Here is a 15,503-nt window from a genome sequence, read left to right as displayed (position 1 = left end):
TCTGCTGTTGGCTCTATTGTGAGCAAGATTTTAGTGTCTGCAGCTGTCAGACCAGATGGAACTGATTGAAAATCATGGGAGAAATAGAACTCCCTCTATTGTCCCTCTAAATAATGTAGCAGTTGTGAGCACAGTCACCAGTGCCTGCCCTGTCTGGTCCTGAAGATTGTAAACGAGCTCCATCTATGAGAGAAGTAATGGCACTTTTGCTAAAATGTATGCAAGGGGAAGAGCTGGTGGGGAGGCAGGGAGGGAGCCTGTTCAGGCAGCTTTGAATGGTGGCCAAAAGGAGCAGTAAACTTAGAACAGTCGCAACTGGTATCTCATCTCGCATATTCGGCAGTGTGCTGACCAGCATGGAGATGGAGCAGGTTCTGGTGTGTAGCCAGAGCGGTGGATGTGCAGGGGAAGAGTCTGGGCACAGATGAAGCCATGTGAGCCTTGGTACCTCTTTGTGCTTCTGCAGCTGCCAAAGAGCCAAAGGCTTGCTAAGAATGGAGAATAGCCCAGAATAGTCATGTCCCGCTAGCAGTCATTAATTACCCTGCCCATGGCAAGAGGGTTAGAACTAGATGGTCTTTAAGGTCCCTTCCAACCCAAACCATTCTGTGATTCTATGATTCTACCCCCAGTCCCTACAGATATGCTCATTCGGCATTAAAAGTGTCCCTGTGAGATGTTAATGACTCATAACACAAACGTACTTGAGGTCTAAATTCTCAGCTGAAATCAATGACATCCTCAACACCTGAAGACCTTGATAGATCTGACTCTTTGTACAGAGTGACAATTGCCAATAAATTCACATCACTGTGTTTCACAGCATCTTTGGTTGGCTAGATGAACCCTAGGAGACTATACTGCTTGCCTAAGATGGAGGACTGTCCATCATTAGAGGTCTTTCAAGAGCAGATTATACCTAAGCTGTATCACAGTGACAGACCACAGCACAGACATAGCCATGCCTTGGGACAGTATCTTTCCAGCCCTGTTTTCTTTTCTGTCAGTTGTGGGGTTTTTTTTCTATTCCCATCTTTTCCTTCAGTATTATGACTGGTTGTTTCCACAGCAACCTAGTAGTAGTGAGAAAGTAGAGGCCATTACCTTTGTTGTAGACGTTGGTGGGGAGCTGGATGTCACTGTACGTTGTGTTCACCAGCAGGTTATTGAAATGCTCATTTGGCTCCAAAATGAATTCATCTCCAAGCTCCACATAATTATCATTTTCATCCTTATCATTAATTAGGAGAGAGTTGTAGTAATCAAACTGTTGATGAGGACAATGGAAAAGAGAAAAGCAACAAGAGAGAATAAGACAGACTATTACCTGTACTGCCTGAAAAACCCAAACCCTCTAAAACATAAAGGACACCTGGAGAATTTGGGCTTCAAATAGGATCAAGATGGGCAGCAAACAACAGCTATTACCAACTGAAAATTGTCAAGCTGCCCAAACAACGGTTTCTGACCAGTTTCTCATTGTCAGATGCCCACATGACTGAAAGCATGGTCATAACCAGCAGCAGAAGAGCCACCTGAGAGCAAAGGGCCAGAGCGGTGAACTCCTGTGGTCCCTCAGATGTATTTAAGTGACTAGCCAGAGAGGTGGAGTGTCTCACTGGGTCTGCCTCCCAGATTTGCTACAGGGCATACCAATTCAGACCTTACTTGCCCTGTCTCTACAGCTGTCATTTACTAGAATGGACTCCTGATGTACATCCATCCAGGATTATCCCCTCTGTCACTCCAAGCAGCAGGCACTCATGAAGAGCAAAGGATAGAGCAGAAGGTGCTCACAGATAATGCAGTTTTCCCCTGTGAAGCCACTGGTGATTTAGCATCTATAGCCATTTTAGTATCTTCAGGACACTTTTCACCCTTGGATAATAGATGTTATTAAGATGTTTTTGTTGACTTTATCTGAGGGCAGGGGTTATTTAGGGCTTTATATTCAAGCACTAACAGCACTCAGGGGGTGTGAGTGATGTGTGCCAATACAGTCAAGTACTTCAACTCACCCATGACCCTTACTGTGAATGCAGTTAACCCAACTAGCATGACTGTACTGGGATTCTTAAATAAGGAGGTGAAAATGGTAGCTAGCTTGATTTCAAGAAGCATTTTCACTCCCACCCTTTCCCAACATGGAGAGGTGTACTTGCAAGGGTAGCCTGTACTTCTACTAATCACTCTGTGCTTGTACTGAGAACAGTGGACATTCTTCATCAGAGTTTTCATTCCAGTTCCCTTCACCAGCAATAATCCCATAGTGTGGCTACAACAGTTATTAACAAAAAGCCAATTAACCAAACAGCTTGGACAACACCAAGCTTTCACTTAACGGGAAGTCCTGTGAAGTGGGTGTCTGCAGGGTAGAGAAAAGATGATGGGAGCTGTTGTGAAAGATAGTGAGAAACTCAGCTCATTGGGATTAACAGTTTGCTGTGGGTATTTGTAACAGCATCCACCTCATCACTCATACACACTCAATTTTTAGTTCATTTTCCAGTCAAATAACCCACAAAGCTCCAACTAATTTGCAACAACACGTCACATAGTGACAACGTTGGTGTGCAGAAGTGTAATGCCAATAACATCACACAACCTAGTGTCTTCACAAATCCTTTCCCTCCCAGAGCCAAAGGGACTAATCTTCTTGGTGTTACTAGGTTTGGGATCTGCCAAGGGAGTCTCTTACACTAGTTTCTAGACAAGCTGAGTGTCCTGAAGACAAGGAAACTCCTAACTTGACCAGGAACCTGAGGTGGCTGGAGCAGCTAGGTCTGCCTTTTGGCTAGTCTCTCTGAGGATGCGTGTCATATTTGGTAACTGACCGGCATAAACTTACCTCCAGTGAGGAGTTGTACTCATGGTTCAGATCTGCATCTTCTGCTGCTTCCACCAACCTCTAATGCAAGCACATGGAAAGCAAGATGAGGGAGTGCTGTAAAAAGCCCTCCAGAAGCTCTTCCAGCTGTATCAGCCATTCACGCAGGTAGCGAAAAGACACACGACTGCCTCCTTTACCGCAACACAAAGTCATGGGGCTATAAACTTCCCTCTTACCCTCCTTTTCTGCTGACCTGTCATTCTGTGCTGCAACTTTACAGCTTGGAAGGTATATTCACAGCTATTTATTGCAAAGTATATTCACACCTACTTACTCCAGAGTCCCCACTAAACCCCTGAGCAGTCTTAGATATCACAGGACATATACAAACAGAAACATGTTGATTTAGAGAAAGAGCAGCCAGAGATATAATTTCATTTTCCACAAACCCTTCCAAAAAGCCATGGGAAAAGCATGGCAGACCCAGCCTGATGTCAGTATCTTGTCAGAAGAAAAGGCCTTGTGGGAGTCTCAGTCTGGTATTGTTACTGAGACAAAGACCATGACTTGAATTCATGTAGGGCTCAGCAATAATGTGGCCATTTATGGAAGGCAAAAATAATCAACTAATATTCTCCATTGTGATGCTTCAGGGCACTAATTCTCAATTGGTACAGACTGGGAAGGAATCCAGCTACACGCACACATGTTTTCAGAGTTGCACAATCAGCGACAGTCTCAGCAAAACTACTTTTTGCTCCTTCACAAAGGATAAGGCAATGCAAACACTGGAAAAGTCTGGCTATGAATTTAATGTTATGGGCCAAAGCTCTGGGTCTAAATATGCCCACATTTCACTTTGGGATTCAAATGATGTGTTTCTGGATGAGTTTTCCACATTAGACACCTTAAACAGTCAAGGCTCTGTGACTACAGAAATATGCTTTTCATAGTGGGTAAGTGTAAGGGAATATGAGAGATCCTTAGATGCAAGAAGTAAGAGGGGCCATAATGATGACTTGCTCTGATCTCCAACACAGCAACAGCTAGAGACCTCTTGCCACCTCCTCCACACTTCTCCATATACACAGCTGGAAATCCAAGCACTTTACTTGCAGCTTCTGTTCAGGGGCTGCAGAAATTTCCCTTGAGCCACACACACAGCTGAAACAAGCTACCAGTCTTCAATGGCCAGAGTGCCTTATGCAAAGGTGGACTTTCTCTTGTGAGAGGTGTTTCTTTCCTCTTTAAACAGCTCTTTTCTCCTGAAAGAGTATTCATTCCCTCATATTTGTTCCTAGACTTTGTTTGTATCTCATTTCCTACTTTGGGCTGAGGGAGAAGCCAGCATTCCCTTGTCTGAACGCCCACATCCTCCCACCAGTGTCTACTTAAAGCTCAGAGCGAGCAGCCAGCTGCACCAGCAGGCATTTTGTTAGGCAAGGAAGTCCTCATGCAACCTCTGTGCCCACATGCTCCTGGTGCAGGCAGGAAGCCTTGTGTCTACTGCTCTGGGGCTGACAGGAGAGGATTTCCTTTCTCTAGCCCTGGTGGTCATACCTCAACAGCTTCGACCTTCCTGCGGAGCATGCTTTCCATCTGCTCTGAGAACTTCTTCACCAGCTCCAAGCCATCCACCTCTTTGATCTTCAGTGTTGGCTCCACATCTTTGTACTTCTACCCAAGGGAAAGAAGAAAATCCTGCTGAGAGGAGGCTCATATGGAGACGGATGAATCTATTATTGTTAGCTGGGTATTATTGTCTTTGGTGAAGAAAGATGTGTTGAAAGAACTGGTCTGATTTATCACCTTCCACCATCTTTGCAGTTCTTCCCCTTTCAGGGTGTGTGCAGATCACTGGCCATAACACAAAGCATTTTGATTAAGTAAAAGCAATTGATCCAATTGTGAGCTTGTAACTGTTGAAAACAGCAGTGCACCTGAAGCTATTAGTGCCTACAAATGAGAGAGAAGCCAAAAAGGCTTTTGAAAACCTAAAATACACATTGTGCTTACATCCATAACAACATTGTATGTGTCCCATACCTGGAATTTACTTAAGGCAGACAGAAGGGCAAGGAACCGTATGCTGTCATTATATTGCCTCCTACATCATATGTGCTCTGGGTCAGTAGTGGGAGAGATGTTATGCTAGTGTAATGCCCTGTCCTCCCACAGTGCCATCCTATCTGCAGGGTAACTTATCATGTCTGCAGCAGGAAGGGTGTCCTCAGTGCTTAGGTGGGAAACTGACAAGGAAAGGTCAGTGAGACAGTTATGATGATACTTATTCAGCATGCATGACACACTTTGAGCCAAGAGCACCACAGAGGTAATTCCCAGAAACTAGGAATTACAAGTGTAACTATTTACTGCTGCCTCCACTGGGAGAGATGCTCTAATAAAGAGGATCTGGGTATGACAGCTTTAGAGATAACCCGTTTCTTCTGACCATGTTTCATAGAATCTAGGCATTAAAAACCCGAGAGTACTCCCAAACTGCCTCCCTAAATCTGCCCTTTCAAGACTGGATACAATGGCCTTTATTTCCCTTTTTCAAAATATCCCAAGCCTGACAGAGATAGGCAGAAAGGAAGAGTAAAAAAAAAACCTGCAAAAGGACACAATATGTTTAACTTATTGCAGAAAAGACAGAGCTTTCTCTCCCCAGAAATGTGGAAGCATGAAGGCAACAGAGACTGAATTTCCCTGGTCCCTCATCATCATTTCATCATAGAAGAAAAGGGCTGGTGACAACTTTGCATGTGTTCAGGGTGACTGAGTAGAGCTCCTTTTGTTCAAGAAGCTCACTGACCATCTGGGAGGGCAGCTGAACACAGGCGGAGTAAGAAATGCCTTGAGGATGGGGCAGTCTGAGGACATCAGACAGAAATAGCAGCAGCATCCAGCCTGCAGCAGGCATGGCGGGGAGGCTGCTTGCTCTGTCTGGCGTGATTAACAGCAAGGGTTTTACTGGATTAAATATGCCAGGCCTTGCATCCCCTCTGCTGTGGCTGGGTAGCCAGGACTGGCAGGGGAAGAGGTAGGGTTGAACACAAAGGTTAGCATAACCATTGCTGAAAGAGGGATGTGCAACAACAACCCCCCCGACAGAGGTCCCTGACTGCTGACAAGAACGCAGGACACAACCCAGCTGGTGCCTGTCCCATTTAGCTCTGTGTCATGGTTTCATTGTAAGGGAAGGGATCTCTGCCAGGCTAGGCTTTAATCCGGCCCTCCTCGGGGGGAGGAGGGTAATCTCTCCTGGGAAAGCTAGTAAAGGGGGGGACCAAACCAGCACGGGCAAACACGCACTTTACAAAGTGACCTGCTGTCGGTTACCTGGAGTCATATCTTGAATTAAAAAGAATGGGGCTTTTTACCTCTCAGTTATTGTTTAATGTGCTTTTGACACATTGAAAAGTAGATGTTAATAAGGTAAAAGTAATCATGAGCAATCATGAGCAGTCTGCTAATACTGTACACATGTCTCAGCCTTGGGAACTAGCCAGAAACGGGAAGGCAGTAAGAACAACCAAAAAACTTTCTGCAAAGTTTCAGTTGGCTGCAAGGAATATACCTGAGCTTTTTTCCCCCCTACAAACAATCCAGCAAACCATTTTCTATCTGTATTCCTGCCACTAAAATCTCCTGCTACTAATGAATATTCACTCCGACTTCCTAAAGGTAAGCAATGAAGTAATACCTGTGATTTCAATACTGTTACCAGACACCATGTCTGAAAGTATGCAGCATATGTCAACATAGGCGCTTATGGCCAACCAAGATTAACCTGCATAGAGTAAGTTTAGGGTTCAGGTTATCAGATCATTATAATTTACAGAACAGAAATCAGCTACAGACTAGGGAGGACTGGCTGAAAGGATCTGGTGTTGAAAAGGGGCCAAAAAGTTCTGATCTAACAGAAAATCTTTTCATATTCATCTAGTAATTAGTATTCCCTTAAAATAGCAGGAGCAATTCATTAAGATTCTCCTTCTGCAGTGATGGGGGTGGTGACTTAAAATTGGAATATCCAGGACCCAATATTCTAAGTTTTATCTGTGAACAGAGATATATCACCAAATATATTTTCTTGTTCCCACCTCCATGAAATTGAGTCCATTGGAGTACACAGTGTTGCATTACTCACTGCTAGTGAAACTATATTAAGAGTGTGAAAGACATTCCTTTCATCTTCACCCAGGAAAATGTCTTGACTGAACTTCTTTAACTTCTATTCTTCACCATGCAGTTATTTGTCATGCTTTCTAGTAACTACGTAGCTGGAGCCAACAGCCAAGCCCTGTTGTCCTTTCTCAGCCCTATCCACCAGGGAAGGGAGTCAGCACCTCAGCTCTAGAAGGAAGCAGGAGGCAATTCTCAGAAAACACTTAGAATGTATCATTTACATAGTAGATGAAAAACTGAAGATTGGGGTCTGCTGGTCTGCTGAAGCTGATGGCGTTCCTGCCACTTGGAGGCAGGCCCTGAGAAGCCCAGAACCACTGCGGTATCTTCCTGGCATGGCTGCCATTGGTGGCCCCAGGCCTGTGGTTGCTGCAGCAACTGTGGCAAACAGACCTAATAAAACGCAGGTTCCAGTTTTCTGTTCCATAGCTCTGGGAGATGCTACTGCCCTCCCTCTACTCAGCCTTTCCCATTGCCTCTTTATTCCAGCTGTATTGCTCTCAGCTGTCCTAGACTCCGGACAGCATTTTAATACAGATCCATCATCTCTGAGCCAGGTTTAAGCATACAAGCTTATCACAGAATCATAGAATGATTAGGGTTGGAAGGGACCTTAAAGCTCATCCAGTTCCAACTCCTGCCATGGGCAGGGACATCTTCCACTAGACCAGGCTGCTCAAAGCCCCATCCAATCTGGCCTTGAACATTACCAGGGAATTGAAGTGTCTTCATAACAAAGAATTTATTCCTGATATCTAATCTAAATTTACCCTCTTTCAGTTTAAAGCCATTCCCTCTTGTACTGTCACTGCATGCCCTTTTAAAAAGTCCCTCTCCTAATTATTTTAACTTCGGCTGCATAATAGTCAAGGGAATACAATGAATGCTTCAGCCATCAAACCAAAATCACTCTTCGGCTTCTGCTACCTTGATGAGGTCTAATTTGATGATATGCTGACTGCTTGGGATAGAGAAACACCTAGGAGGCTTTCTCAAAGCCCTCTGATCCAGGATGAGAACCTGCCTTTGTCAATTCAAGAGATGTCTACTGAACAGTAAAACCTGACAAGAAACTGACTGACTGGATTTGCAATGTGATGTTAGAATTCTTCTGGGCAAAATGAACAAAAAACCCTAAAGAAAACCAAACAAGCTCAAAGCCACAAAAGGAAGTTTATGCTAAATATTAAAGAGAAGGTCTACATTCAAAACATTCAGTAACTGAAAAATTATGGCTCTCAAAGCAACAATAAGCTAGTTACTTTGAGCCTATTAGGCACAAGGGAGCATGAAATAAAATATGGAAGGTGCTGTTATCTTTCAGTTTGTATTTCTGCAAAGGCAAAATGGCCATTGACTTAACAAGCAGGAAAGAAACATCTGGGCCTCTACACTGTTGCCCCTCGCTCCTCTGCTGATCTGTGCATACTCACATACTCAGAGAAATATTTAATGCGAGAAGTAATGGCCCAAAAAGAGGAAGGTGCCTGGAGAACACGTTTGGATTTCCAGACTTCAATGCATTTGGCTCCCCAGGCCTGCAGTCTGCACCACTGTGGTGATTGACATAAAGCTACTTGGGGTCTGCCAAGGTGCATTTCATGGGGCATGAAAATTTTGCCTATTAATAAAAAACCTGTCTGCATCCTCCTGAAAACCATCCTTCTGCAGCACTGTAGGTGTCAGGGATGCAGAGAGAGCCCTCCAGGATGGTCGGTTTTAAGACACTGATTTGTGAGTAGGTGTTGAACCCAAGGGTTGCTGAAGAATCAGAGGCTGAGAGAAGGACTGAAGTAGTATGTGCTGGCTGGTCCTCTCCTATTTCCCTAGTCCCAGGGAAATAAGGGAACATCCCTGGGACCATTTTCCTAGGCCTGGGGAAATAAAGGGAAATGAAAGAGCTCAAGAAGAGGGACTTGAAGGTTGAAAGACAATCCTGAGCTGTTTAAACTACTTCGGTTAGGGCAGGTGACCTGGTTTTGCCTTGGATAATTAATTTTCTTCCTAATAGCTGGTGCAGTGCTAGGTTTTGGCTTTAGTCTGAGAACAACACTGATAACACATCAATTAGTTGTTGCTATGTAATATTTACCTTTATCAAAGACTTTTCAGTCTCATGTTCTGCCAGTGAGGAGGAGCACAAGAAGGCAGGAGGAAGCAGAGACAGGACACCCGCCCCAAACTAGCCAAAGGGGTATTCCATACCACAGCACGTCATGACCAGTATAGAAACTAGGGGCACTTGTCTAGGAGGGGCTAATCACTTCTGGGGTTGGGCTGGCTATCAGTCAGCAGGTGGTGAGCAATTGTGTTGTGCATCACTTGTGTTTATGTATTTTTTTTGTTTTCCATTTTTTTTTGTTTTTGTTTTATATCTTGTTATCTCCCTTTTAATTATTATTATATTACACTTTATTTTAATTATTCTTCTCTCAACCCACATGTTCTCCATTCTTCTGATTTTCCTTCCCATGCCACCCTGGGTAGGGAAGGGGAGGAGCAAGCAAGCAGTGTGGTACTTAATTGCTGCCTAAGTTTAAACCACAACAGCAGGACAGGATGTGCATTTGGGAGATGCCTCTTCACTGGAGCGTTAACAGAGCAAGGCTGAGCCAAGTTCATCTGTACCCCCCTGCTGGAAGTGGTGACAGTGGCTCACTGAGGGACACTTCCCTTCTGAATCATGGGCGACAGTGTTCCATGCAGGGGCATCCAGAGGCTGTGCAAAGCAGAATCAGTCTGTGCTGCATCCAGGCCCCGGTACATGCAAGAGCAAATGAGACACCTTCCCCTCTCCAAGAAAAAAAAAAACCCACATGGACAAGGACTGAGGCAAGCAAGTGCAATTGCTTTATAAGGCTGTCAGGCCACCAGGGAAATATAGCTCTGGCCTTGACTGCCCTTGACATGAATGCTAAATTGGATTTGGTTACATTCAGGCTTCTTTTTCATCAGAAATTATTTTCTTTGCTTCCACTGAATTTCACCAAAAGCTGATAAAGTTGAGAACTTTTGTTCAAGACCTGGTTGCCGTGACTGTTATTTTCAGTGGTATTATACCAGCATCTACAGGTCTCTTATAACCCATATCCCAAAAAGACCAAGATCTTGAGAGACAAGACAATGTGGACAGAGGGAGGAGAAATGATTGGGTGCAACATCTCCAAAGGGTCAGCAGCATAGCTGCCTTAACACCCATCTCAGTACCACATCTGCCATTCTTGGCCTCCATTGTTAACTTTCACAACACTGGTGTTTTCAAGCTAAACCCTGTTTTTCTTGGTCCCACTGACCTTTGGGCCTTAAGGAACATCAACTCCCTTAATCTGTTAGTAGAAATAGCCACAGAAGCGGTGCAAGTTGGCTGTGCAGAAGCACACCTGTACAGCACCAGGCAGAGATACCAGTCTACCAAATAAACCCAATCTGGAACTCTGGCACATACCAGAGACATCTCAGCATGTGCCTTTGCCTCTGGCAACTATCATTTGCAGACCCCATGGAAGAATAGGCAATGCAGAAGTATCAAAACTGCTAAAAGCTAAACTTTTGCCTGCATCTATACCCACCACAGCTGCCTCACAATTAGTGCATGAAGTACCTCTATTAGTGCTCTTAGATTTTTACTTCACAGTGGCACATTCCTTGTAAAAAGAGCTGATGATCAGCATGGACCTTTGCGGCGACCAGTGACGGCCTTTCTTGGCCAAGCCTACCAAAGGTGATACTCCCTTTCTCCAGATAGAAAGTGAGAGGGCTCAGCAGCAAGGCAAGGCAAATGATATCCAGATTCTTCTTTTTGCACTGGGATATGGGTGTTATTACTAATACGAGGACAGAAATCAGACACCTAGAAAGTCTAAGAGGCAATGCACAGTTTCTATTGAAGAGAAGAATCAGAGGAAGAGCAAAAAAAGGGAACTGGACAACCCCATAAGGTGGAGAGGGGACTGCATCCCTCCAGATGCACTCAGCACCACCAGGCTCCCTGTGCAGCACTTGGGACCTGTTGATCCATACAGCCCTGCTGCCACAGTGCAGAGTTTACTAAGCCTAGAAGAGGAGCAGCCATTCACCTCTGATTTCAGGAATCAAGGCAACAGGGCAACTTCCCTACATCGGCAAATGCGACCTTTATTAAAACTGCTGGAGCTACACCCGTTAATGCTGGTAGAGAGTTTAGTGCAACAGTGTCTGCTGTTTGGTGACCAAGCCAAGCAGAGCTCTGCACCTCTGGAAGATCATGGCTTCCAGGGCAGCTGCCTCAGGAACCTTGTCCAAAGCAGAATTTCAAGGGTACAATTCAAAGAATTGATGAGTGACTGGTGGAAGACAGATGAAGAAAGCAGAAACAAACAAGAGTGCCAGCTGGAGAGCTGCAGGATGGGACAATGGGATGACTACGAACATATGAGTTATGAGGAGAGAGACTGATAGACACTTAGGAAAGGAGGAGCAAAGGGTCAGTATGAAAGGGCATACAGTGATCAGAGGGGAAACACAATTAGTACTATTCAAAAGTACTTTTTTAAAATGGAACTATTAAAGTGGCATTCAACCATGGCTAATGAAAGCAGGAAAGGCATTAGATGAATTCCCCCCTCCAGTTCATGGAGAATGGCCACAGGGCACCATTCTCTGCTTAAGGATATGAACCTACATGGTTTTGAGAGTTAGCTGGAGACCTCTGTGGTTTGCTTTCTTCCATCACAAAGGAAAGCTTGAAGGGCTACAGGGGGAGACAGTGCAAAGCCAAGGGAACCCTCACAGCTTTTTGCCTACCTTCTGCAACAGGAGAGAGCCTGAATACTTAGTCACGATGGAGTACAGCTCCCCACCGAAGGCATCTGCCCAAGACTTCACCCTAAAAAGAGAAAAAAGGGAAAACCAGTGTTAATAAAATTCAGCAAAACTGCTTGCTTTTTCAGACAGGGAAAACTCAATTTTCCCAAGTATGAATCCCCCCCCCTTATTTCTCTAAGCCACTACAGTGACAACAACAAAGCTTTCTCCTTATATTCCTAGCCAGACAAGCGGTATGGCAGGCAGCAAGCACTGCTTTTGGACATTCTGCCTGGGACATTGGTCAATGAGGAGAAACACCAAGTTCTGCTGATCTCGGTCACTATTTTAGCTAAGTCAAATAATAGTCACCAAATTTTGACTTAGTGAATTTGTCTCACATAACTTTAGAAGTACAAAAGTTCTACATTTGGTCTTCAATATCAGCTGGTTTCCTCTGTTGTTAGCAAGGTGAAATAAGCAGCTCTCTGCAGACACCTATTTGTCTTCACTGATTGCAGACAGAGCCTGGGGTGAAGGGCTAGACACCTAATGTCAAGGCTGCTGAAGAGAAATAAGTGCCAGATCTGAAAGAAGTTGTCAAGATTCACCCCTTGGATTCAGTTCCTAGAGCTGTGTGGTACAGAGACTAACAAGCCAGACTAATTCACTGCTCTCAGTGGAGATACTACAGATTGATAACGCCAAAGTAGATTACACACCTCATCACTGTAAACCACTACTTGCATTTGTGCCATCCTGTAAATAATTGATAACAGCAATACCACATGGAGAACATAAGGATGTCGAAGAGCAGCCTGAACACCAAGCCATCCAAATCAAAATAGATGGCTCTCATTATTGACAGAGCACTTCATCAGAAATCTGTTACATGATTCGCATTAAGCAGTTCCACATACATGCAGTTCCTTCAACAAGGATTCACTTAGGAGAGATTTGTTTAATGGAATAAATAGCTGCCTCCGCTTACCAGAACACCCTACTTTTTTATGGGTTGCAGAGTCTTACCTACAGCTTCCATAAGGTTTCTTCCAGTCCTAAGCAGACTTTAACATCAGGGTCTAATTTCTCAGTGCATTGTACCACTTCCATAGCAGAATAAACCACCAACGTAGAGATGAACTCTGGAGTAAAGCCAGCACAGCAGTGGTGGAACAATCACAACAGCTAACTTCAGCCCAGGAAAGCCTGTTGAAACTCCCCTCTTGCAAACAGAGAGAGTGGCAGGCAGCTATAGGGATGATTCAAAGCATACTTAAAGCTTCTGCCCTGAACTGCACCTCTCTCTGCTGCCTATAAAAGGAGTATAATGAGAGGGTGAGTATCTTTCTTAATCACTCCTTAATTAGCAATGAGGTGTTCCTTTTTAACCACTGAGCATGATCTAGCAGCAGCTGAAGTCAATAAGAACAAGGCTTCTTCATCTCCCCCCCCCCTTTTTTTTTTTTGTCATTGTACTCTGCGTCTTATTTGGACAGCCAGAGCTTTTATCTCTTCATTTCATTCTTAAATACAAAAGAATATGGGTATTTGCTAGGAAAGCAGGATTTATTGGCCCATATCAGAGTTATTCTAACAAGCCTAGAATGAAAGAGGAAACTATAACAGGGACCTTATGGGATACTTTCCTGCTTGTTGTAGTAACTAACAGATTCCCTGAGGTATAAGGATCTCTGAATAACCATTTAACTCAATGCCCATCTGCTGCTGGTGGTTTTATAGCCTTTATGTACGAGATGTGCTGATTTTGACTAATATTCTTCAGTCTCCTCACCTTTTATCGTAGAAGAAGAGAACCTAGACATGAAGCATGGGATAGTAATTTTAGCAGGGAGGTTTGTCTTTACCCTATTTTCCTCCCCCAGAAATCAGGTGCATGTGATCCTGGCCTTTCTGGTTTGTGTCATGTCTGTGGCCATGCATGTGCCCCTGTTCCTTCTGACTTCCATAATTTTTCAACCCATTGGGGTGGAAGAGTCTGTGAGATATATATGTATATGTAAATAGCAGAAAGATGCCATTGCTGAGGTAAGAGGCCCACAATGTGAGCTTAGCAACAGTCAGTAGAGAAGCCAGCCACACACAGAGTTTCATAGAAGATTCCAGCCCTGCTGCTCATGGATCTGCTCATTTGTGCAGTCCTTAAGTCCATCATGACTTGGGGTTCTCTGCTTTCATAAAAATAGGATGAGGGAAGGTTGTTTTCTAGCCCTTGAGAGCATTTCTAGCGGAGAGAGGGCCAGAGACCAGCAGCTTTGGAGGGCTGGTTGGAAAGTTAAGTATCACAGAGGAATGGGAGGGCACAAAGGTCCTAGAGCCCTCTGTGACAAGGCTGAAGAGTGGGTAATTAAAATATATATAGTGGCATTTTACACAAGTTGAAAAGGAGGCAAATGCAGAGGTGGAAATATGCTGGCATTTACACATTTAAAAGACAGTTATTTGCCAGGGAAGGGAGCAACCTTAAAGTACTGGAAAATTAAGGGCTGCCTGCTGAATTTAAATAGGTTTCCTTATCTTTTTCATAAACAAGTTAGAGGAAAGGTCAGTCTAAAATTCATCAGGTTGCATAGAAATTTTGTCTTAGGCTTCTAGCTCTGTGAACTCAGGAGGAGGTGTATAGAGGTGGCAGGGGCAATGTAAAGAGGCCATACCAGACTGATCTTCACCTCTCCCACCAGCATTTCCTGATGTCTATTGGTACCCTAAGAAGCAAAGACTGAGCAGAGAGCCGCAAATCCTCACCGTCCTCACAGCTGTGAGCACTCCTCCACATGCCATGGCTAGCTCTTGAGCAGAGCAGTGGCCAGGAGGAAAGAGGAGGTGGTTTCTGTGCTGAACTTACACCCCAGAAGCATTGCTAGTAATTGACTGAGCAGATTTTTGCACCCTGGCTTTAAATCTGAGTGTGCTTTGCAAAGATGTGAATAAGTTGACGATGAACAGAACATAGTGCAACAAAGCCACACATGACTTGGGGAGCAGCATAGGCTGACTTAGCCTTATGTCACTAAGCTGTGATTGAACCCAGATGCTGTTTAAAAGTCCTTGGGTTTGTGTCCCCAAAATGTCCCTGTGTAATCTATGGAGCAGGTCCATTTTCTGCTGATTTACTCCCTTTGGTCCTCTGGCCAATGTGTTCTTCTACAGAAATTTAATTTGAAAAGAGCAGCTTCTGTGTTTTAGTTGAATTCAGGAGTGGATTTCAAACACCAGGGATAAATTCAGCTGTTGGTCTGATTTCAGTACCACGGGAGAAAAGCTCTTTTTCTATTGTTTACTCTTCATTCTTGTACATGAATACGTTCCAAATTCTGCAAAGTAATGTAACTCTTTTCTCAGTAGTAAAGGGCTATCACAGTATAACCAAGCACATCAGAAAAGGATTTGGTCAGAGATTGCCTGCCTGTAATACCTGCACTTGTATTCAGCAGCAAAAACAGCAGAAAGGATGTCTGGCTTCTTAATGCCGCAGATTTCAAGGCCAAAAGGTATTTCCATGCAGTATTTACCCAGGGCGTGGAAAGCTGGTTTTTATTTTGAATGGTTTAGAACTATTAGAACTTGGATTTTATTCTATGTAACCTCTATGTCATTTTTGTGAGACCCAAGTCAGAAGCACTTTGCTGAGGAAGGGCTTGAAAGTGCGGCCAAGAATAAAATTGGCGGCAAAGTTTCC

The 15,503-nt window shown here is 44.2% G+C and overlaps 1 protein-coding gene across 1 annotated transcript in view; it reads right to left on the bottom strand.

Annotated features, from left to right (window-relative positions):
- The window catches only part of CACNA2D4 (calcium channel, voltage-dependent, alpha 2/delta subunit 4), a 55,702-nt gene that overhangs the window by 38,620 nt on the left and 1,579 nt on the right, over positions 1-15,503 (bottom strand). Inside the window, exons 2-5 of the mRNA XM_010015046.1 lie at positions 11,804-11,885; positions 4,391-4,507; positions 2,849-2,908; positions 1,105-1,267 (exon numbers count right to left, since the gene is read on the bottom strand). Of these exons, the coding sequence (XP_010013348.1) occupies positions 1,105-1,267; positions 2,849-2,908; positions 4,391-4,507; positions 11,804-11,885 (422 nt within the window). The remainder of the gene's footprint in view (positions 1-1,104; positions 1,268-2,848; positions 2,909-4,390; positions 4,508-11,803; positions 11,886-15,503) is intronic.

The sequence above is a fragment of the Nestor notabilis genome, unplaced genomic scaffold (assembly GCF_000696875.1).
Source record: "Nestor notabilis isolate BGI_N333 unplaced genomic scaffold, ASM69687v1 scaffold1765, whole genome shotgun sequence".
Classification (NCBI taxonomy): Eukaryota; Metazoa; Chordata; class Aves; order Psittaciformes; family Psittacidae; genus Nestor; species Nestor notabilis.
Note: the sequence above shows the minus strand (reverse complement) of the source record. Positions and strands in the feature narration are given on the sequence as shown.